Here is a 23,578-nt window from a genome sequence, read left to right on the forward strand (position 1 = left end):
TGTACACCATCTTGCTTCATTAAAGCATTTTTTGGTACTTATCGGTTAAGAGGATGCCAGTCGGAAATAGCGATCAAAGTCGTAATTTTGAACGAAAATATCAAAATAACAATAGACTAGTAAATTTAAATCTAAAAAGAAGAAAACTTACTGATAAGGTTGTAAAAATGAAAAAAAAAATTAATTAGGATGATAGATATCACCTATTTGCCGGTTAAAGTCCAGATACGTATACCGTCATGGCGACTCACCTCTGATTCCAGCAAAAAAAAGGAAACAGTGGGGATGCACGTTTTAACCTAACCTAACCTATTCTAATAATTTGATTAGTAATAATTATGGTAATTTATTAGAATAGGTTAGGTTAGGTTAGAACGTGCGTCCCCATTGAACTGGCATCCTCTTAACCCATAAGTACCCATTTTTTATTATAATTAAATATTAAACTGAAAATCTTAAATCCTATGAAGTGAAAATGAATCTAAATACCGATAGCATTCGGTCAAAAATTGCAATTTTCAACAGAACAGTTCGAAAAATGACTCATTTAACATAAAAATAAAGATTTATTAAAACTGTTTGAGTGATCTACCATTATTCTCATCTGAAATTCATCTCAACCAAAATGCAAGAGACAAAAATTATCGAAGTATCAACATAATCGAACAGGAACAAACACTATTATTATTCCATCAGAAGTAAAGTAGAAAAAAATTATAAATAATCTATATACATTACACTGCATAATTCAAAACGACTTCCAACAACTTAACACTTCGTTGAGTAATAATAATCCACGAAAACCTTTCTGTACAAGTTTATGTTCTTAACTACTCCACAAACGCTTTCGACCTCCACTGAGGTCTGCTTCAGGTGGTGACTGACCTTGTTTCTTCCTGACCGTCATAACAATGTCGCCAGGGATTAAATAATCGTGCTCGTTGAGTTTTACCCCTCCAACTGTCCCTCACAGGCGTGGAGGTATTTGTTCGAATTCCTCAAACAAATACCTCCACGCCTGCGCGATTGTTTCACCATCTTTGTTGTTGATGCAGGTGCCCCGACAGTTAGCTTTATGAATCGTCCAGGCCTCCAGGTGTTGGATGTGATCGGTTCGGAACGCTTGTCTAATTAGTCTGGTATTCCGGAAGTCCGCTTGTATTTCAGGGTGTATGACGTAGGTCGATAAGGCAGTGGTGTGCCTGTTATTTTTAATATCAGCTTGATGTTCTTGTATTCATTTTGAGTTGAGCAGATGGTGGAGCCAATGTAAATCAAGTCCCTGTGGAACCTGTTGTCCCTGATGGGAATGGTGTATACACCTGGGGCCCTACTGAGATCCATCACGTCCTTGGCATTGTGCAGCAGGTCGTAAATAGTGCCGGTTCTCATGTACACGATCTTCGTGCAGTTACGGCAAGCTATCTCCCTGTATAGGGGGTCTAAATGTTGGTTGAATCTGACGACCGCGCAGCTAACGTTCTTATCGGGCTGGTGGTTGTCATCCAGCGGTGGCAGGGGGATATTATCGCTGCGGCATGGGGGACGATGGGCTTAGGCACGAGCTAAACCGCGCACCATGCCTTTACTGTAGCCATGCTCAATGGCAATTTTTTCAATGTGTTGGAGCTCTAACCGGGTGTCGCAATCATTTGTGTGGTGAGTGAAGGCCCGTCTGGTAAGGGCACGGAAGGCCGCAATCTTGTAGATAAAGGGGTCGGAGGAGTTTGCGGGGATGAATAGTGGTAGTTGGTTCGGTTTATGGTAAACACTCGTTTCTATCTTACCATCCTTGAGACGTATGTTAACATCTAGAAAATGTGCAGTCAGTCACCACCTGAAGCAGACCTCGGTGGAGGTCGAAAGCATTTGTGGAGTAGTTAAGAACATAACACTTGTACAGAAAGGTTTTCGTGGATTATTACTGCATAATTCTATTATACAATGGAAAAACAGTAAGAACAGCTTGAATAAGATTTAAAAAATCAAAAGAACTATAACATATACACATATATAGTTCAGAAGATCTATAAATAATCATATAACTTTGATTATTTATAATCCTCCTGCTCAGTACATGTGTACATTCTGAATATTTATACTGCCAACTGCATGCTCTAAATATATATTGGTGCTCAACCACATATAAGTATATACAGTCCAGCATTGGCAACATCTCCCACACCATATAAACATTTTCAGCTATCTTTGTAATGAGATAAGTACAAAATTTTAGTAAGGTGCCAAACGACCACCAGATTAAATCGCTACTTTACCGCTATTATTTTTAATTAAATTCAAAATAACATAGTATTATCTAGAATGTAATTAAAAATAATAGCAGTAAAGTAGCCCGATTTAATCCAACAGTCAGCTGGCAAACTACTAAAATATTGGGTTTTGGGACATTTATATACACATGAAATTTTATTAAGATTTTAGAATAATATTAAAATTCTTTGATTTTCGGAGTCATGCAACACTGTCAAAGGCAACTTTTGAGATGCGTAGAATCTAGTTTCTTTCAGTATTAAGGTCGTATAAAGACAGTCTACGGCCTCATAGACTATTTATGACCCGAAGCAAAGATAAATATGTTTAAATAGTCATAAATTAATCCAATTTCTACGGAATTGGGTAGATTATCACACGTCGTGACACTCAAGGTAAACTACTTGCCGATATCACGATTTATATAAAGAATGCTTACATCAGACTGCTTAGTGATGACAGAAATTTCATTTCAGAGTCTGTATGATGTAATAATGTGTGAGGTCATTCATCTGTTAATATTTTTGGCAAGCAAAATGTAGTAAATGTAATCTGATAACTGAAATACTGAGTCATTTATTTCCATAAATACAAATATATAAATAATGAATATAAATTAGTAAAGGTTAACTTTAGTTAATTGTCATATATAATAGCTGGGTATGATTTAACTAAAAGTAACTTCTGCTAAATTTATGTTATAAATTAATAAAAATATATTAAATATTTAATATTAAAGAAAATAAACTTCCCCTTGAAGTTTCTCATAGCTTTTACCAGTTAAATTTACGTAGAAATTTAATATAAAACTTACAATAACGAAAATAATTAATAAAATTGCAGACGACATTAACATCAACGTCATCAAATCAGGCGCCATTTTGAAATCTCTCATCAAAAATTTTACAAATAGGATTTATCATCAAAAATTTTTAAATATATTGGAAATTATCAATTCTAAAATGATTTGTGTAATTATTTTTATAAAATAAATGAAATGAATGTTTTAAATATATATTGTAAATTATTCTGTTACGTGTAAAAATTTTAGGTGGCGTTGTTGTTGATTTAAAATGGCGTTCTCGTCGGCGTAAGCACGTGGTTCTTGTTGATTTGATTATGAACAAATTGACATTGAATGGTTTATATTTAAATTAAATTTTTTTATATTTTTCAGAGATGTTTTTAAGACTGTACAGCCATTGGAATATTACAGAAGTTTTTTGGTAATTTTTTATTATATATTTTATAGAATGATTATTACATCTTTGGATATTATTTTGAATACTATATTATTTAATTTTAAACTGTAATTACAATGATAAATATCGTACGCTGATGAAACTATTGTACACTAAACAAATTATTAAAAGAAGTACGATATAAAAAATAATTATATAATATAATATCGACAAAATTAATTTCTTACACATTTACAATACGGACAGATTGATGTATTGGTAGAAAAAATGGCGGCACTTTGGTTAGGTCCGTTTCGTTTCCGTTAGATAAGCTACATTTTTAGTAGACGTTTCCTTTTTATTTATTTATTTATTTTGTTCAAGAACCACCATGAATCAATAATTAGTGACATTTGGCATTCGGTGGCCTGCCGGTGGCTTCCCTTGGGGAGGAGTCTGTCTAGTCCAAGAACAGTCAAGAGCGTGGCCATGTTGGCTACCTAAGGTAAATCTAACCGATGTGATTTTATCTCTGCCAAGCATCTTTGACATTAAGTCATGTTTTGTTTTACTCTTTCCGCCCTGTGGGCACTGAGAGGGCTTCTTTTAGCAATCCCATTATAGGTTCGGCCAGGCCTGAAATGAGGCAGCCGGCTGGTAAAGGATGGGACCTGACATATCTGATCGGATCACCCCCCAAAAAATTTGTGGGGATTTTTCAATTCGTCCATATTCGATCCCGGGTCCCCCAGAGTGGTGGGCTGCCACCTTGACTGCTTGGCCATCCGGCCAAATTTAGCCATATTTGTAGACCATGTCCATGAGAACAAAAACTAAAAGGAATTATGGATCCAAGAGTGACTCTGTGATATGTAACTCCCCAAAATTTGCTTACTTGGAATATTGGAGACCTCAAAAATGGGATATAAAAGTGAGAAATTTCAAAACTATTTCTCAAGTCATTGCTAAAAATAGACTGTTTTCCACTTCACAGAAGTGACTAAAAAGCTTATAGGACACAACAAATGCTATCACACTAATTATTTCCAGGATGCAGTAGAAATCATCCCACATGCTTAACAAGCAACCTAGTTAGTCATTCCAATAATTTTTATTGGAAAAGAAAGAAATACCCTATCATTACAGTGATAATCTATTTAAGTAACATTCTACTGACCTAGTGTTTGGCCATTCCTTGCTTGTGAATAGCATTCACCAATCTCGCACTTCTTAGCTATCTGTACTAATCCCACACTCATTCTAACTGTCAATGTAAAAGATCAAAGAAAATTGTCCACTCACTATTGATATCTCTGTTTAAGTCTCCCTTGATATTCTCCTGTACTCAGGACCAACCTGAGCTATAGGCACACTAGGCAGTTGCCTTCAATACAAAAATTTAGGGCTGTCAAAAACTCTTAGACCAGCCTTGCTTGTGCTACTACCCAGTGACACTTAGCTTCTTCTGGATGTTCGGTAGAGGACAAGGTAAGGCTCATGGATCCTGCCTTAGTTAGGTACTGAGGATCAGTGATAAAGATGCCCAATGTTGTTTGAAAAATCACATTTCACATTTTCAAATATCTTTGGTTATATGCACTAAATTACAAACTGCACTTGCTGGGCAGTAATCCTTCCTGGCTGTTACTTGTAGGACTTGTCAGGTGATAGACGGTATGAGGTATTCTGCTTGTGAAGAGTCAGAGGCCCGTCTGGACAGACAGCTGCAATGTCCTGAGAAAATACCAGAATTGTGCTGATGGTATTAACACTTTGGCCTTGAACTGTACAATACATTGCATACTTCTCAAATAATAATTAACATAATTATAAAAAAAACTTTGTGTCTTTTTTATTTAAAAAACATTATGTTGGCTAATAACATGTAATTTTATGTTATGCCTCTTATAACCATTTTTTACTAAAGACCAGACCATAAAATCAACTTTTTTAATGTAATTATAGTAATTTAAAATGGTAGCTTCTTTTTGGAGGACCCAGTATAATAATAGCACAATATAATATTATACTTTTATTCTGGAGTACAAAATTTCACATATAATCATAACCTAATTTTAGCCCAATGATTCAGCAGTTAATATTTGACTATTAATAGTAAATCAGACTTGGTGATTATTTATATTGAATTATTTCTTTGATGATGATTTTTATTTTTAAGTGAATTAGTGGAGATGTGCTGTATTTAAATAAGAAGTGTGTTAATTATTTGAACTAATAAAACACAGAATAAATTAAAATCTTTTAATTTATTCTGTGTTTTACTGCTTTTATTTACTCAATAGTAAAATAAAATCATAAGATAAAAGTGTCTAAATTAATAAATTTATTTTAAAATCTTACAGAAAAATAATAAAAGACCCGATGGAAGAGAATTATTTCAAAGTAGACAAACTTTTCTTAATATAGGTAAGAAATTTTTCGTTTATCATGTGCTACTTATTTTATGAAATAAGTATATGGACTGAAATTTGCATTATCTTTATTTTGTTATTCATATTGATGTATTGTAAGTGGTTTAAAATATAAAAATTAGATATGTATGTACAGGCAGTTCACAATCAGTGTGATGTTTCATGAAACATCAAACTAATTGGTTTCAGCTTATTGAAAATGCTTAGTAAAAATTATTACTTATTGTACCATATTTTTGTGGATTGTCCAGTATGTCAGTCTATCCAGGGGGGAATGCCAGCACGCTGGTTTACTCTAGGTTATACATCCCTCTCCAGAGGGCACACAAAAAAATTGAAATAAGTTACATTACATGACATCTCATAGATGCCAGTTTTTATTTTAAAATTTTGAAACTGTTTGCATTACATCAAAAGCTACAATTATATGTTCTGTATTTTGTCTTCTTTCTAATGGTGTAAAATACCTGTGGAATGGTATCAGTGCAATGTGTATTTTATTGTAATTTGATTCAAAAACAAAAATAAATACACCAGATTTCAGAAATTTACTGAAAATTATCTCAACTTACACAATTAACACCATTACACAATTGCTTTGTGTAAAATTTGAGAGGAAGAGGTTACCTTTCAAGGTCAGGGAAGTGTTGATAAAACTTTATTACTTTCACAACAGATTGTTAATTGCAGCAAATTACAATGTTATTTTATTGTACTCAAATACAATAATATTTATTTAATAACTAGTTTTATTTGATTAATTTTATTTTTTAGTTGCACTTTAGCCAGCATGCCAGTAACCCCATGGTTTCTGGTGTGCTGATCTCTCCTGGTCATATGTGACATTCCGGCCAATCTGCAAAAATATAGTATTAATGTATTTATTATTTTCTAAAATATTTTAATGGCATTGTCTGAAAAAAATTCTGAAATTTTTTCTGTTTTCCTTTATACATTTGCCTTTAGTTGCAAAAAACTCATACTAAATTGAACAATTAAAATGGCAAGGCCGACTTTTGAGACAAGACTACTCGGGGCTTAATGCAATCATTCAAACTTTACCAGCCTAGACCATGGCTATGACCATGACCACGAAGCATTTTTGGTGAAATTAAGTTATCCAATGTCGAAATTTCTGTCTATTGTGTGTTGCTCCAAGTTGAATTTTTGTCGATGCCTAACAAAAATTTCCAGTTTTTGAAAAAAATTATCGTAGCTATTGTATCATTCAAAATTATTTTTTTTATTTTGCACAAACAAAATAAATATATTAATAGATGTAAAAACAAAAAAAAATATATTTTGGAAGTTACTTTTAATATAAAATTATAATGACTAGCACCATCTAGTTTCAAAAACATTTCAATGCTGAAATGAGATATCTCAGGTCAACCAGTCAAGGTCAGAAGGTTGCAACCAGAGAGGTAAATGGGTTTTTTCAAAGATTCGTTTGTCAAAATTCAATTTCACAACATTCGCATTTCCAACTTTCCAACAATATACACATGCACAAATCTTGCATTCTTGCCTGTTTGTAGGAAGATGTCACCATTTTTGTATTTTGTTTTGACCCTGTTCTCGGTCCTCTGAGTACCTACAAGTCTGATTTTTTTTATGTGCTCATGATTTGGACACTTAATACTCTGTGCCAAATTGCAACTCCTGACATGTTTCCATTATACCTCTAAGGTGAACACCCATAATGGCATCGTGATTTTATAAACAAGACATAGTCTTGTCAATTAAGACTTGTACTAATTGGAACCTGCTTGCATACATGCTACAGACATGTTATTTTTGCAAGAGCTCAACATGAAAACTTGTTTAATAAAGATAATGACAACGATTTTCAAACCAACGGAAAAATTATGGTAGTAAATCTTTAACAATCTCTGCATATAGTCTCAGATAAAGTCTTTGGTTTATGATAGAGAGGATATGTGAGAACAAGCATTGTTCTGGTTCATTTGAATTTAATTTATTAGTTTTTTTTTTATCAGTTTAAAGAGCAGAATTATCTTCTTTTGGATTGGTTTTAATTTATTAAAAAAAGAAAACGAATAAAATCATCAGAAATTATGAATTAATTATTTTACCTTCATTTATCTTCTTGTTTGGTAACTTGTACTAAAATATTATTTCAGCAACCTACTAGTGCTGTTTTGCCAAACTTATCATGACTACTTTGATATATTACAACACTCTTCTCATATTCTTTTTTAAGTATCTCTTTAACAAAATGAATTTCGGACTCGTATCGCCCCTCTTCAATTGTTAAAAAATTAAACTGTACAAAACAAAGGTACAAATAAATTCCCAATTTTTAACATTACAAAGGTATGCCATTAAAGTACAGTTGTCCCTCTATAGTCCAACGTTTTTTAATCCGACATGCTCAGTAGTCCGACGCCCCTCCTGTCAAGGTACCCGTCCCCGTTACGTGTCTGCTTGCACAGAAGCATGTCACAATGTGAATCTCCCCATCCAATTCTTACTCAATGACATACATTTCGTGTGTTTTATGTGAGCAGTTCTGTTTGAACAGTTGGAGTAGAGAATATTGTAAGTTACTGCTAGCAAAACAATGCGAAATATGTAATTATTTTCGGTAATCCGGAAACTTTTGTGTGTTTTATGTGAGCAGTTCTGTTCGAACAGTTGGAGTAGAGAATATTGTAAGTTACTGCTAGCAAAACAATGCGAAATATGTAATTATTTTCGGTAATCCGGACACTTTTGGTAATCTGACACACCTTTGGTCCCATACCTGTCGGATTATCAAGGGACAACTGTATATATATTAAGGTAATACTATGTTCGCACACAATCCACGACTCACTTCAATATCAATTTACCTACAATCTGGGTTGTGACTGATGCAGGATGAATGTACAGCTGTTCACACAGGCAGTCTGCTTGAGAAGAACTCGGCTATTACACACGATGATAAAACTGACATAACTACACGGTAAGTCACGAACGCCAACAAACAAAATGGAAGTTTTGGTTAGAAATAAATACTTTTTCTTGCCATAAATCTAATAATAGACAGATGTCATCATCTCTCCAGATGTCTTTTTTATTTCTCTGTTGATAGCCAGACACGTGTTCCGCAGCCATCTTGTATTTTCTCGCACGCGTGGGATTGTGGGATCTCTCTAATGACTGGATCTAGTTTCAAGAACTCTCTTCAGTCGATCACGATTGAACCTTGTTTCAGTCAAGATTGAAATGGTCAAGAGAGGTTGCACCACAGCATAGTCATTGACCTTGGTCACAATCTAGATCGAAATGCTCAGTGTGAATGGGGTATAACACTTACATTTGGTATTCATACCAGATTATTAAATACACATTTACTATCCAAAAACTTTTCATCTTCAAAAAATAACATTATTAAAATCAACAAAACACATACCATAAGATAAGCAGATATTTAAAGTTAAAATTATAAATAAAAAAGCACATAGTAAGGAACTTTTATTTCACTCTTACAGGGTATTTAATGTAGGTCCCCCTGCTGACTCAAAATTAATACAAGAGGGGTGTAGTTGCATTCCTTCATTATTTCAAAATGTTCATAAATTTTTATTTTAAAAGTATTAGACTCCTTTTTAATTATTTTAACTATATTTTATTGAATTTTGCATCCTTGGCTATTACAATGGTGGGCAACTGCTGATGTGTAATTATTTTCTTTAATTGCTGTAATATGCTATTTAAATCTAGTTCCTAATTTGATGCAAGGATGCAAAACTCAATAAAATACAGTTAAAATAATTAAAAAGGAGTCTAATACTTTTAAAAGAAAAATTTATGAACATTTTGAAATAATGAAGGAATGCAACTATCGTGTTTCCCCAAAAATAAGACCTAGCAGAGGTTTTGCTGAATTGCAAAATATAAGACCTCCCCCGAAAGTAAGACCTAGCAAAGTTTTTTTTTTTTAATCGTAACAGTCATCGACAGTTTTTTTTAATCGTAACGGTCATCGACAGATAGTTGAAAGTGGCCATTGGCTTTTTGAAAGTACAGCCACTAATTGGTCAGCAGACAATCATGCCACACGGCATGATTTGCATAAGACTATGGCTTGGGAATCACAGATTTGCATAACATTACGGCTGGGGATCGCTAATTGGTTGGCCGGGAATCACGCCACATCACATTTGCATAGTGCTACAGTTCAGTAAGCACTAATTGGTCATCGAGCCCGATGTCAATGCTGTGAAAAGGTTAAGTTGAAGCGAGAGTGGGAAGTCCACTCCAGCATGGGAACTTCATAAGTTCAGTTCGACACGACAGGATTTACCTCACTCTCGTTTAAGTTAGACTTGGGAATTTTTTTGTTCAACAATAAATGTGAATTCTTCTTCATGTAAAAATAAGACATCCCCTGAAAATAAGACCTAGTGCATCTTTGAGAGCAAAAATTGATATAAGACACTGTCTTATTTTCAAGGAAACAGGGTACACCCCTCTTGGTATTAATTTTGGGTCAGCAGGGGGGCCTACATTAAATACCCTGTAAGAATGAGGTAAAAGTTCCTTACTATGTGCTTTTTTATTTATAATTTTAACTTTAAATATGTGCTTATCTTATGGCTTGTGTTTTGTTAATTTTAATAACGTTATGTTTTGAAGATGAAAAGTTTTTGGATAGTAAATGTGTATTTAATAATCTAGTATGTACACCAAATGCAAGTGTTACCTTAATATATATACTTTAATGGCATACCTTTGTAATGTTAAAAATTGGGAATTTATTTGTACCTTTGTTTTGTACAGTTTAATTTTTTAACAATTGAAGAGGGATGATACGAGTCCGAAATGCATTTTGTTAAAGATACTTAAAAAAAAGAATATGAGAAGAGTGTTGTAATATATCAAAGTAGTCATGATAAGTTTGGCAAAACAGCACTAGTAGGTTGCTGAAATAACATTTTAATTGTTTTATGTACAAAAATATTCAATTTTAAAAATTTTATTATTATTATTATTTAAACTTAATGATGTAATTTATTGAATTTTAAACGTAATCTATACGGAATATGTATATAAGTCTTTATATTAATTGTTTTATGTACAAAAATATTCAATTTTAAAAATTTTATTATTATTATTATTTAAACTTAATGATGTAATTTACTAATTTAGGTTATATAACGAGTGCAAATGGTTCGGCCATGGTTAAACAAGGGGAGACGACAGTTGTGTGTGGTGTAAAGGGGGTATGTTAACTCTTCAGCTCTGTATTTTAAATAGTTAAATTTAACTAAAAATAGAATTAATTGTGGTTTTTAGAACTTCATTATTGGAATGTATAAGCTTATTCAGACAAATTTCAAATTAATTAATTAATTAATGTTTGAATTTTTTCTATATATATATATATATATAACAACTCAAAGCTAAATAATATTCTTTACTTAATTAAGAAAAATGCTCTGAATTTTTAGAGTAAAGCCTGTTTTTTTTAGTCTGATTTGATTATTATTTGAGATATCTGCCAAAGAATCCATTTCAGCTAATTCACATTTAGTAATTAATTTAAGGGAAGGGATTATGTGTATGCTTGTACTGATCATACAGTATTCTTATAAATAACACATTGTCTTTCAAAAAGAATGTTATCATTTTAAATTATTGTAATTATGTTAATTATTATCTGTGAATGTTGATTCTCAGATAAGTATATTAAAACATTTCTGTTACATTACATTAAATACATTAATACCATTATTTTTTATTTGTTTTTTGAAACCGTGTCCTGTTCTACAATTATGGCTTAGTAAACACTAATATTGTGTTGTATTCCAAAAACATGTGGCAAGTTTTTCTATCAAATATCTTTATTTAGTTGAGTCGATACAGTACATTGTTTTGTACTTGTTTCGAGCTTTGCCCCTCTTCAGTCAACTATCATACAATATATATTTTTTATCTATTACAGTAAAGAACTTACATAAAAAAAAAAATGAGTACACAAACGATATATAGACGTACCTTTTGGGTGTAACCAAAAGGTATGTCTATACCACTTTGTATAATTTAAAATCTTGTAAAATCTGCTTTAATCCTTTTGTGGATAAACCAGTATACATTACAATTTAAAAAGGGGGAAGTCTTCCAAAATCTTCCCTTTTAGATAGACTTTGATACAATACAACTGTAAAAAATTGAGCTATTTCTATCCCCTTTTTCCTTTCCACCCCTTTTTTGGCATTTGCGCTGGTATCTTTAGTGTTGCCATGTATGACATTTGCCACCTTGTGGTCTGATTTTTACCAAAATCCGTCTTGTAAAAATTATTTTTTGAAAAGATTGCTTTTCACAGAAAAAAAAAAATTTTATTTATAATATATTGAGCCAGTTTTTGTTTATTTTAAGACTTAAGTTTTTATTTATATTGTCTTTACTTTTTATAATTTCTATGGTTTCTTTAAACTTCCTGTTGTATGTTAATTTTTCTTTATGCAGTATTTTTACATTATCTTTGTCTATATTACAGCTGTTTAGAGTACGTTCGTAAAATGCAGAATTTATTCTATTGTATTTTAGGTCTGCTGTGTTCTTTCAATCTAGTTTTTACCTTTCTTTTTGTTTCTCCTAAGTAATATTTTTTGTTTGCACAGATACACGGAATTTTATATACTACACCTTGGGCTTTCAATCGGTATTTGCTGATTTTTCTTCAGGTTCGAGATTAACAGTCTGTTCTCCATTTTTTGATATAATGGTGCTAATTTGTAGTTTCTTTCTATTTCTGTGCTGATTTGTTCATATAGACCTTTAATATATGGAAACTTAATATATTTTGTTTTAGTTGCTTGTTTATTTTTATTTTTACATGGGTTTCCTGGGTTATTCAGTCTGGTTTCCCATTGTTTTAGCAATCTCTGCGGAAATCCTGCTAGAAGAAATTTCTTTCTTAATTCCATAAGGTCTTTGTTTATGTGTGCTTCTTGGCTTGTCCAGTTTATGATTTTGTCATATTCCATTTTATATATATTATACTTAACGTATGATGGAATTTTTTATTGATATCTTATTGTTACTTGGTTAGAACTCGGTTTCTTGAATGTTCTATATTCGAGATGTTGTTTTAATCTTGTTATTGTAATGTCTAGGTACTTAATGTTTTGTCTTGTTATATCTTCAGTCTCTATTTTAAATTTTATTGCTTTGTGTATACTATTTGGCTTACCATTATTTTTGTTGTAATGTCCATTTCAATTTCTCAATGCTTGCACCTCACATCATATGGCACACATTTGACCTCAAATTCCTGATATTCAAATACTTCCAATGTTTATTATGGCATATCCATTGTCACTCCTCCCATGGCAACCACAATTCTACAGCTCCTGTAGATTACTCCTGTTGCAAAATGATGAGTGATTTGCAAACTGTGAATACACAAAAACACTCTCTGTTTTGGAGTTGCCATTTTCACTTACATCCCTTTATAGAGGTAGTAGACGATGAGACATCTGAATGCAGGTGGGAGATGAAACTCAGACAGTTACTCTATTGATTGGTGTATATTGCATACTTCCCGGGTAGTAATTAACATAATTACAGTAATTTAAAATGATAGCATTCATTTTGGAAGACCCTGTAATATAGTAGTTTCTTCACTTTCCATCTCACAGTACAACTGACATTAAAAAAAATCTCTTGCTCTTATCTATTTCTGAATCTTTATATTAACTCAAATATTTTAAACCTGTTTATAGCCTTTTATAAACAGCTATTATAATTAGACTAATTAAAATAAAATCTTGGCCTCATATTACTGCATTAGTCTATCAATATGATTTGAATCTCATAATTTATTACTAGACAGTTTGTATCATCTCTCATTGATGTTGATTCATCCATTTCATACCTCAGCCAATTGAAATGGCAAAAATTGGGCTTAGTCATAAATCTCAGAAATGTTGCATGTCAAACATCATCTGTATTAATTAGATTCTCATATATTGCATGATCATGTACACATGTTAAAATAATGCTATAAAGTTAGAATCAGCAATTTACATATTATAGGGCGACTCTTGGATAAAATTCATCACAAGGATAACTTCATGAATAATCAATAGAATATATTTAATTAAGCTCCTTCATTGCATAAAGTTATCTTTTGTTCATAGTATTTTTAAACTTATAAGTTGAAAATAATTAAAAATACTATATTAGTAATATATTTATTTGATTGTAATGCGATTTATAATTTATCATTATTTCAATTCAAGTTGAAAGAAATTAAAAATAAAGATATTTTAGGAACTTGTAACCCCTTCTCCAGAAGAACCTAAGAAAGGTTTCATAGGTAAGTTAGTAAGAAGGAAAAAGTCTGTATTCATCCAAATAAATTTTCATTTAGCGTGTTAACTGTGCTTTTTTAAAATAAACTTTTATTAGTACCGAATGTCGACTTACCTCCGCTCTGCGCGTCGTTTTTTAAACCCGGTCCACCGAGCGAACAAGCTCAAGTATTGAGTCAACAAATTCAAGAATTAATTGAAAAGTAAATAACGAATTGATAATTCCCTTTAGAAATTGTTTTTTTTTTTTATGTGTTAGCAAATTAAATTTTTATAAAATTGAATTCATGATTTTATTTTTAGTTCGGGTTNTTTAAATACAGTATTTACTTTTAATATTACCGATATGTCATCGAAAAGAAAACGTGTTGTATTATCATTAAAAGACAAATTAAAGTATTTGTTTTGATTATCCGGATTTTTCCTTATCCGGACTACCTTCATCCCCAATTAGTCCGGATAATTGAGGTTCTAGTGTATTTTCTAATTACATTTCATATTCTGAGAAAACTTTTATATGCGGCACAGAGAAATCCCCAATTGGCTCTCTACTGGAAAGAAATATTGTGGAATTACATTATATACTGTACAAGAAATAAATTAGGTTTTACGTTGCATTCTTTGGATTCATACAAATCATGTCAATAGTATGTCAGCCAATAATATTTAAATATAACTGCATAATTTAATCAAAATGATTTTTTGGATTAGTTTTATCATCACATTCTGAAATTAACTTTTTTTAATCAAATTTATCATTATTATTGAAGCAGTAATTTAAAAACTTTGTTACATTTCATTTATTTTCAGTTAGTCTGGTGCTTATACATAGATATAATCTGCTTAAACTACGATGGTAGTGTCATAGATGCTTGCGTGATTGCTCTTCTGTCTGCTTTATTAAATAGTAAGTTTTTCTAAATCAATTTATTTTCTGTTTAATTTATCTCATATTTTGCATTAAAGAAATCAGAAATAAAAATTACATGATGGCCCTCTTACTTATGTTTTAATCTGTGTCGGTGTTGGAAAAATATTACAAAACAATCTGCATGGAATAATGTATAGAAACAATGACTTTATTTCTATATTTATACAAAAAAAATATTTTGCCAAATATATAGCTAAATTGCCAGTTTATTTTGGGTTATATTAAGATTAATTAATTAATTATAAAAATATGATGTAAAGCTAGATAGTTGTGCCAACATCTTGTGTAGAATTTCGAAAATCCTGGAAGAAAGGATCAGGATTCAACTCATAGTTCATGCATGAAGCAAACACTTTTGATTAAATTACAAGTTAGATGGTCATTACAGACAATTTTTAATTTAAAAAAAAATAAAATACCATTATTTCCTGCGTATGACCTGTAAAAATTGCTAGAACACTTACCCTGGGTCTGCTTTCAAATTGAATTTAAAACATAGCTAATAGATGGATTATACATAAGAAATTATGGAAATAAAAAATGTCACAAAATTATAATTAATATTTATCAGGTGATTGACATTTAGTTTGTAAATCAAATTTATGAAGCATTTTTTTAATCAGTAAAATCTTAATTTTCTTTTTTGAAATATTCAAACTGACTGATTTTCTATAAAATTTCAACAAAGACCATTTAATTACCAAACATATTTTTCATTGAATTTTTTAAATTTCATACATTAAAAATTAGGAAATAGTATTACTTTAATTAATGAATAAGTAGCCACAAAGTCCTTAGAAACTGGCACTGTTTTATACACTATACAGGGTGCATAGTAAAGTTGTTTTAAGCCCACATAACTGATGAACACAGATAGCTACAGTTACAAATGTGGCATATAGTTATTATAAAGTGACTATGCACTACAGGACGAGACTGCTCGCAGTGTTTGTAGCAATAAAATTCAGAAGTTAGCACTTCTCTCCTATCTTGAAAATAATGTACAATACAGAAAAATCAATGAGTTTTAGAGTGAGACTAATTTAGTACAAAAGGACATCCTGCATATATGAATAGTAAGGATAGAAAGTATGAAAATTGCTAATGTGCACATCAACTGTTGATGGTAAAATGTATATTTCTCACACGTTCTCATTCATATCTCATATATTTCTCATTTTTCCGTGTCTTCGTGCTGCTTTCATTACTGTGTGTTGTATGTTGTGCATTGTTCACACAAGTCACTGTAAAAGGATTACACCCTGTCTTAATGAAACTGCTTTCAGAAGTAAAGATAAAATAAAGTAAAAAGCCAGTGTATACATGATGAATATTACAAAACAAAAAGAACCAACATAAAACAGTTCTATGTATAGATCATTGAATAGAAGAATAAAGGGACATTTGAGATTGTTAGTATTACTACATCGTTATCTTTACCATCTTAGCCCAATGGGCATTAGATATTGAAATTTCCATTTATTGAAATAATCCCATTATCAGTAAAGAATTGAGAGACTGTTGGTCTGTCAAGCAGATACATATACATATACATATCTTTAGTCTAGTTGTACAGGGTTGGGCAAAATGTATAGCCAGATATAAATGAGGTTGCAAAATGTAACCACTGGATGAATGTCTCAAAATAACATCAGTACGCATCCAAAGATCCATTTGCATATCATGATCTTCAAATGTCATTTTCTGAATATTACATTACAACAGGTAAATGATCCCATCTTAAGCAATGCATTCTTCCAAGTACCAGACAAATGCATGCATTACACAATACAACATGCCAAAGGGAAAGTTCAACACAGCATTGCATATAGTAGACCCCCCATAACACTGTAGATAATTCAGTGTTATATGAATTTCATGTTGTACGAGTCACTTAGATTTTACAAATACGTGAGCCATTTACAGCCCGGCACATATATTTGTATAATCTAAGTGACTCGTACAACATGGAATTCATATAACAATGAATTATCTACAGTGTTATAGGGGGGTCTACTGTATATGGTTTTTCAGGTCCACCAGTCCACCAATGTTTGAAAGCAACACTGACTCTTCAGATACTCCCACAATAAATGTCCCCAAATCTGATTTCTATATTTGGGGACATTGCTGGCCAGCAAAGTCACTGGATTTGGCCACTTCAGTCTTCTTGTAGGGGTACCTGAAGAATCAGGTGTTTGCTACATGCAACTATAAATATTTATCACATGAAGTTACATTTTTTACACGACTTTTAATTTTTTTCCACCTCCTTCTGGACATCATCTTCCATTGGGAAGTCATTAAAACAGATCAAAGTAGTTCTTTTTAGATTTTTAACTGTAAAACAGTTGAAAATTTACTTTTTTGCAGTGCCCCAGAATGAATTTTTGCATGTTTCGATTTTGGTGGACATTGATTAAATCCAATAACTCTGGATATGGTCCCTCATTGTCATGTGCTATCAGAGAAAACAAAGTTAAATAAGGCAATACTATAATAATTTTTGACTAATGAATAAAGATTGTGTCACATTAGGAATAGATAATAAATGATAAAATTCTTAGAATTAAGATTTTGTTTTATATTTAAATACTTTTTCTTATATTAACAATTTTCTTCCGAAAGCAACACTACCGGTCGTCCAAATAAGTGAGGAGACTAACCGTACAATAGTAGAACATAATACGGAATCATTAAAAGTCCATCATCTACCCATTTCTTTATCATTTACGATCTTCGACGGGTAAGTATTAATAGTTTAAAAATTTGATTAAAAAGTTATTGTCAAACAACGATGACAATGATCTTATTAAATGTAGCAGTATCAAGCAGTGTTAACAAAATAGATTAGTTAAAAAATTCAATATCTTCTTACATGAAATATATATAAATTTAAGTAAATTTTTTAAAATGTATACTAATTACACAGTAAATTATTATTAATTAATACTACTAGAAATTTAGTGGGAATATCTCAATTGGAAAACTGATTTTTAAAGTTTCATATATACTTTTCCTATGCCTAAAGCCTCATGTGACTATGATAATTATAATTTTCCACAAAGAGACCAAGTATATTATGGATAAAGAGAGATATTCTCATTTTATTTCTCTACATTCATATTGATGCATTTGTTGCATTGTTTTGTCAGTTTAAAGAAATCCATCTCTTAGAGTCTATGTGCTGCTTCAGGACAAAGTTTCAAATGACTTCTACTTCTTCCTTGCTGATAAAACACTGGCCTCCTACTATCTCCTTCAAAGCTATGTAAAGCTGCAAAACTTCAAAGTGGAAGTTACTGGGTGCAAGGTACAGAATATAAAGGATGTTGTTGAGACATATCCAACCAAATTTGGCAACATGGGATGCTGGGTGAGGCTTCACATTGTTATTGAGAATGACCCCTGAACTGAGAAGGTGTGGTAACTTTTAGTCTCGTCAGTGTGTTGCAGTTGTTAGCATTCTCGATTCCATTTTCTAGAAAATCCTGTAAGTCCCAGAACACACATGCATAAAATTGTGTGGCAGAAAACTGAATCAGAAATCAGCTTTGTTTTACACTTTTATGCCAGAATGCACATGTGTAAAAATTCTGGCCGAATAGGAAATGCCACTGCCACTAACAGTGCTACATTTTATTAATTTTTTTCTCTCATATATCTATCCCTTTGTACCTTCCATTTTTTCTCCGCTTCCTCTGCTATAATATAGAAAATTTAAATAAATAGACTTGTATTCCTAATTCAAATAAAGAACGTGTGATCTAAATACTAGGCCTATATATCGGTTCTACTAGACCTACCTGCTATTTGAAAGTTAGCACCTATAGCCATCCATAAACGTTGTTTAAATACAGTGTCTTTATACATGACACTGATGTGGTCGAATGGATTTGATAAACTCCTCTATTTCGTTTTTTTGAGATTGTCACAATTGTAAGGTTAACCCTCATTGCTGCCATTGTTAGAATAAAAACTGCGTGTCTACTTTGACGTCACAAAAAAAGACTTCTCTTTATTGAAGGAATTTTGGCGTAAAAAGTAGACATGCTCTACTCTTTTTTCAGTTATTTTTTCAGAAAAATTTTTATGCTTTCTGTTTTATGCTAGATTTTATGCATGTCTGTTCCTGGCCTAACATCCCTTTAGCATCCCAGCAAATTGAGAGAATCTTACCTGCTGACTGGGCCACTTTAAACTTCTCTTTTTGGCTGATAACCTGGGTGCTTCCATGTTTTTGATTCTGGAGCAAGATGGTAGACCGAGCTTTTGTTCCTGTCATGATTTAGAAGAGAAATTGGTTACCCTCCCACTTGTACCACAAGAGATGTTGCAGGCTGATGCTCATTCAGGCAGTCTTGTTATTAGTGCTAAGCTGTCAAGGCACTCACTAAACCAACACTTTGTGATAATATGGCACATCACAGATCATGTAGCATGCTCAGGCATGGCCTTCACCCAGTTCTGCAGGAATATCTTCCATAGTCATCCATCTGTTGGCACAAATCAAGGGCTCCACTCTCGTAACATTATCTTCTCCAGCAGATGTTAACCGCAGCCTAATTCACTGCTTCTCTCTGACAGTCTCAAGACCATCATAGAATTCTCTGCACCTCACCACACCATTTGTTTTGACATTATGTCTGGTCCATACACCTTCACCAACTGCATATGGATCTTTGTACCAGCCCATTCATAGTGGACAACTGTTTACACTTCATTGTTGTCTGCAACACATCTGTTTGCATCTTATTACTCGGCATATTGAACAAGCACACTCTTCACATTTGCAATAACTTCCAACTACTATTGTTTGTGCACAGCATGCACCCTTATGGCAAAACACAGCCTCTCTAGAAGGATGATATCAGTGCACTGGCTCCAAAAATAAAGATCCTATGTCCTTATTTTTGCACTGCCCTAATATATTGTTGGCAAAATTATATTTATAATCATCAAATTTGTCTTGTTAATTTAGAGAAACTGTCATTGCCGATCCAACTAAAGAAGAAGAATTTTGGAGTTCGGGAACATTTCATATAGTCATTCTAGAAGACGGATCTCTTGCCGGTATTCATAAACCAGGTATTTACAACAAAAATATAAACTTTCACATGATTATTGCTGTAAGATAATATTTAATGTGACATCTTAATAATAAAAATAAATCAAAGGATTTCATTACAGTTGAGTTTCTAAGTAAAATTTTTGAAAGCTTGAAATGTCTTCCCAGAAATCATAATTTTAGACAATTAAAGTATCTTCAGATAGCTTAATCTATTTTATAACAAAATGTCCTAATCCAGTTATAAACACAGTCAAACCACAATTTAGCACTGCCCTTGAAGCCAGCACTAAATTGAAGTAGCTCAAACAATAAGAATTGTATGCAAATTTGAAAATCACATATTTTTTGGTAATATCAATGTTGTTTGCATTAAAATTATTCATTTAATAGTTCATGGATAACAAAGGACTTTTTATTTAACATTTATAGGGACAGTCCACTCACAAGTACTCATTGATACTATGGGAGGGTGGAATATAAAGGTTTGCATGTATTTAGTTATAATGAACTTTTAAATTGTTTAGCTATGATAAAATATGCTTTGTTTGGTGGGTATTTTATCTGTTGTTTTCCTCTCTGGTCTTCTTGTTTCATCCTCATCTCACAATTCTCATGTTTATTATCTTTAAAAACTCTGTAGAACATTAGTAAACTTCACTGTCAAAACTTACTAGGATCTATGCTACATATTGATGTGAACCGAGGGGGTAGAGCGTTGAGCTTGTCCCTGCTTACTGGCTTCGTTGTCAAGTGATGGCTAGGAGGGCTTGATCGAGTGGGAAGGTGTGAGTAAGTCGACAAGGTGTCCATAAAGAATTACAGACAAGTCCACTGGTTCAACAAATAACACATTTAATAAAATTACACAAACCAAATGCAAAAGCAAACAGCTACAAAGCTAGAAATAGTTGAAATTTCTAAATCATGACAATGATTAATCTATTCTTGTCGGTAGCCTGTCCAAGTTCTGGACCCTTATCTGTCCAATATTCTCTAAGTTAAACTATTCTTAATCTATCTTATATAAGAGACCAGAGAGAGAGAGAGGGTTAAAATTTTTCTAAGTGATTACCTCATTGGTTCCCAATCTCGTTGTATGGCTGTTGGTGACAACATTCCTTGATCGGTGTGGTTTACCTGTAGTCTTCCTTCTCTTCAGGTCAGGATCATCGAGAGACAGATGGTGATTATGGTGGGAAGGCAAGAGTGGCAGTATGGGTCTGGCGATGTTCCCTGATGTCTGCCCAGAGGACTGTGTCCAAGCCCTTTTTATACACGTCCCGGAGGTGCTGACTAGTAACCAAGTCTGATGCAATCCCATCTAAGGTTGACTTGCGTCCAGGATTTGTTTATGTTAATTGTCAGAAATTGAAACATTTCTTTAGATTTATTACTTCTATCTGATATTGTCACTCTTTCCACCTCATAAATTGGATAACAGCTGTCAAACAACTGAATTAATTGCTAGAGGTGACTAAGGTCAGAATTAGTTTGCACCTTAGTAATAATTGTTCCTTATGTGGTCATCTTGATCGGCTTTATCGTTCACCGAAGTGTGTGGGTTTTTTCTTTTCCCATTGGTAAGTTTAAATGGTCACTTCTCAAAGTGATGCAAAAATTGAAGGAAGAAGGGAAATAATGATGAGGAAAAAATATTGAAGCTTTAAAATTCACAAAAGAACTTGAATCTTCGCATTGATTTTATCCTATATATTTTGTTATAGATCTTATACATAGTCATACAGCTTTTAATAAAAATCCATATTATAAATGATGATAATCTTATAACTTTTTTGCATCTTTGAAGGATGAGTTCTGATAGAAAAATGGCACTATGTCCATATATCTTTTTATTTAACAAACTGAGAAAATCAACAATGATATTCAAAATAGTTCCTTTCTGAGTTAACAAATGACAGCATCATATAATATTATATAATATAATATTGCATATGATGCTGTCATTTGTCAACTCAGAAAGGAACTATTTTGAATATCATTGTTGATTTTCTCAGTTTGTTAAATAAAAAGATATATGGACATAGTGCCATTTTTAGTGTTCAAAACAATAGTGTTCAAAGCAATTCTGAAAGTCATTTTCTGAAAGGCTGTTGAGGATCTATCAGTTTTACTTTCATATCTTCTACCAACTAAATACGAGTTTATTTGAGCACCAATTTGATCTCTGAGAAGAGATTAAGTCACAGGCAGCCAAGTCTGGAGAATAAGGTGGGCACTCAAGCACAGTACATGCTGTAATTAGCTAAAAATCACTTCCGAAAGTGATGTGGGCTGGTGTGTCATCTTGATGCAAAATCCAACTCCATTTCTCCACAATTCTTCTCACGCCTTCATGTAATTTCATCAAGAATTCAAGATAATACTGCTGATTTGCTGTCTGGCCACTGGAAATCCACTCTATCATTACAATAACCTAAATATCAGAGAAAATCAACATGGCCTATGCTTTCTCAACATTGTGACATTCAAAATATACTAGACATAAACTTGTCACCATAAGCCTGTCAATAACTGAAAAGTTTCTGTCATAGATTTCTTTACTTTCATAAGAAATTGGATGTTAACTCACCATTCACTTTTGCACTCAAACACTTTCCACTGAGGGTAAGAAAAGTCTATATTTGAACACGCATTCACTTGTACTTAGTAAAGTTATGCAGTTGAGCTGCTGTGTCTCACAGCGACAGGTTAGAACACACACTATAATCACCTTTTTCTCTCTTCCTTCCCACTCTTGGTCCCAAGCTATAGCATTAGTCTTTTTTTCTTGTGTCAGGCCATGTATTTAAATCTGAAGTTATATTAAAATGTTGGTCAATTGAGAACAAAAAAGTAGACTTTTGATGTATAAATATAAGAAAGATTAGTATATTGACGGCTAAAAAATTGTTTCATTACTTGCATTAATAATTTGAGCACAAACTCCTCCTCTAAAAATCTAATAATACAAGAAGAAGTTATATTATAAAGTCTAGAATATATTTGAAAAATAGATGACAAATTTCAGTTTCCATGTGTTATAATGCAGTTTTATTCTAATTATTTTGTGTTTGCTCAAAACAAAATTACAAAGCTAAATATTTTTAATGCTAAATAATATAAATTTCTCTGTTGTTTACAGGTGGAAGCGCAATCACCGACGAAGATCTTTGCAAATGCATAACATTAACAAAAAACAGATCAGCACAATTGATAAAACTCATCAATAAAACTATTCTGACATTAAAAACATAAAGAACACCATACTTCTTTCACTCATCTGTTAATAATTCATTGTTTTTATTAAGAATAAAGTCATTCTTTTAATTTTTGATTACATATTTTTGAATTTTATAGTCAAC

General features: G+C 32.2%; 2 protein-coding genes across 2 annotated transcripts in view; one reads left to right on the forward strand and one right to left on the reverse strand.

Annotated features, from left to right (window-relative positions):
- Positions 1-3,151, reverse strand: part of LOC111620896 (dolichyl-phosphate beta-glucosyltransferase-like) — a 27,320-nt gene extending 24,169 nt beyond the window's left edge. Inside the window, exon 1 of the mRNA XM_023362912.1 lies at positions 3,086-3,151. Coding sequence (XP_023218680.1) covers positions 3,086-3,151 — 66 coding nt within the window. The remainder of the gene's footprint in view (positions 1-3,085) is intronic.
- A 175-nt stretch (positions 3,152-3,326) lies between these two features.
- LOC111620907 (exosome complex component RRP43-like) lies at positions 3,327-23,550 on the forward strand. Its single transcript, XM_023362930.1, has 10 exons — positions 3,327-3,361; positions 3,449-3,497; positions 5,816-5,879; positions 11,042-11,115; positions 14,174-14,219; positions 14,312-14,417; positions 14,985-15,121; positions 17,774-17,891; positions 20,127-20,233; positions 23,359-23,550. The coding sequence occupies exons 1-10, from the start codon at positions 3,345-3,347 to the stop codon at positions 23,469-23,471; spliced, it is 831 nt and encodes a 276-aa protein (XP_023218698.1). The 5' UTR covers positions 3,327-3,344; the 3' UTR covers positions 23,472-23,550.
- Positions 23,551-23,578: the final 28 nt, after the last annotated feature.

Source organism: Centruroides sculpturatus, unplaced genomic scaffold (genome assembly GCF_000671375.1).
Source record: "Centruroides sculpturatus isolate CEXI.00-Female unplaced genomic scaffold, Cexi_2.0 scaffold17, whole genome shotgun sequence".
Classification (NCBI taxonomy): Eukaryota; Metazoa; Arthropoda; class Arachnida; order Scorpiones; family Buthidae; genus Centruroides; species Centruroides sculpturatus.

What these genes read in the sequence shown, in the direction of transcription:
- LOC111620907 (XM_023362930.1), top strand. An exon ending in TTGTGTGTGGTGTAAAGGGG is followed by an intron (nt 11,116 to 14,173) that starts GTATGTTAACTC and finishes AAGATATTTTAG; the next exon opens with GAACTTGTAACCCCTTCTCC. An exon ending in ACCTAAGAAAGGTTTCATAG is followed by an intron (nt 14,220 to 14,311) that starts GTAAGTTAGTAA and finishes AACTTTTATTAG; the next exon opens with TACCGAATGTCGACTTACCT.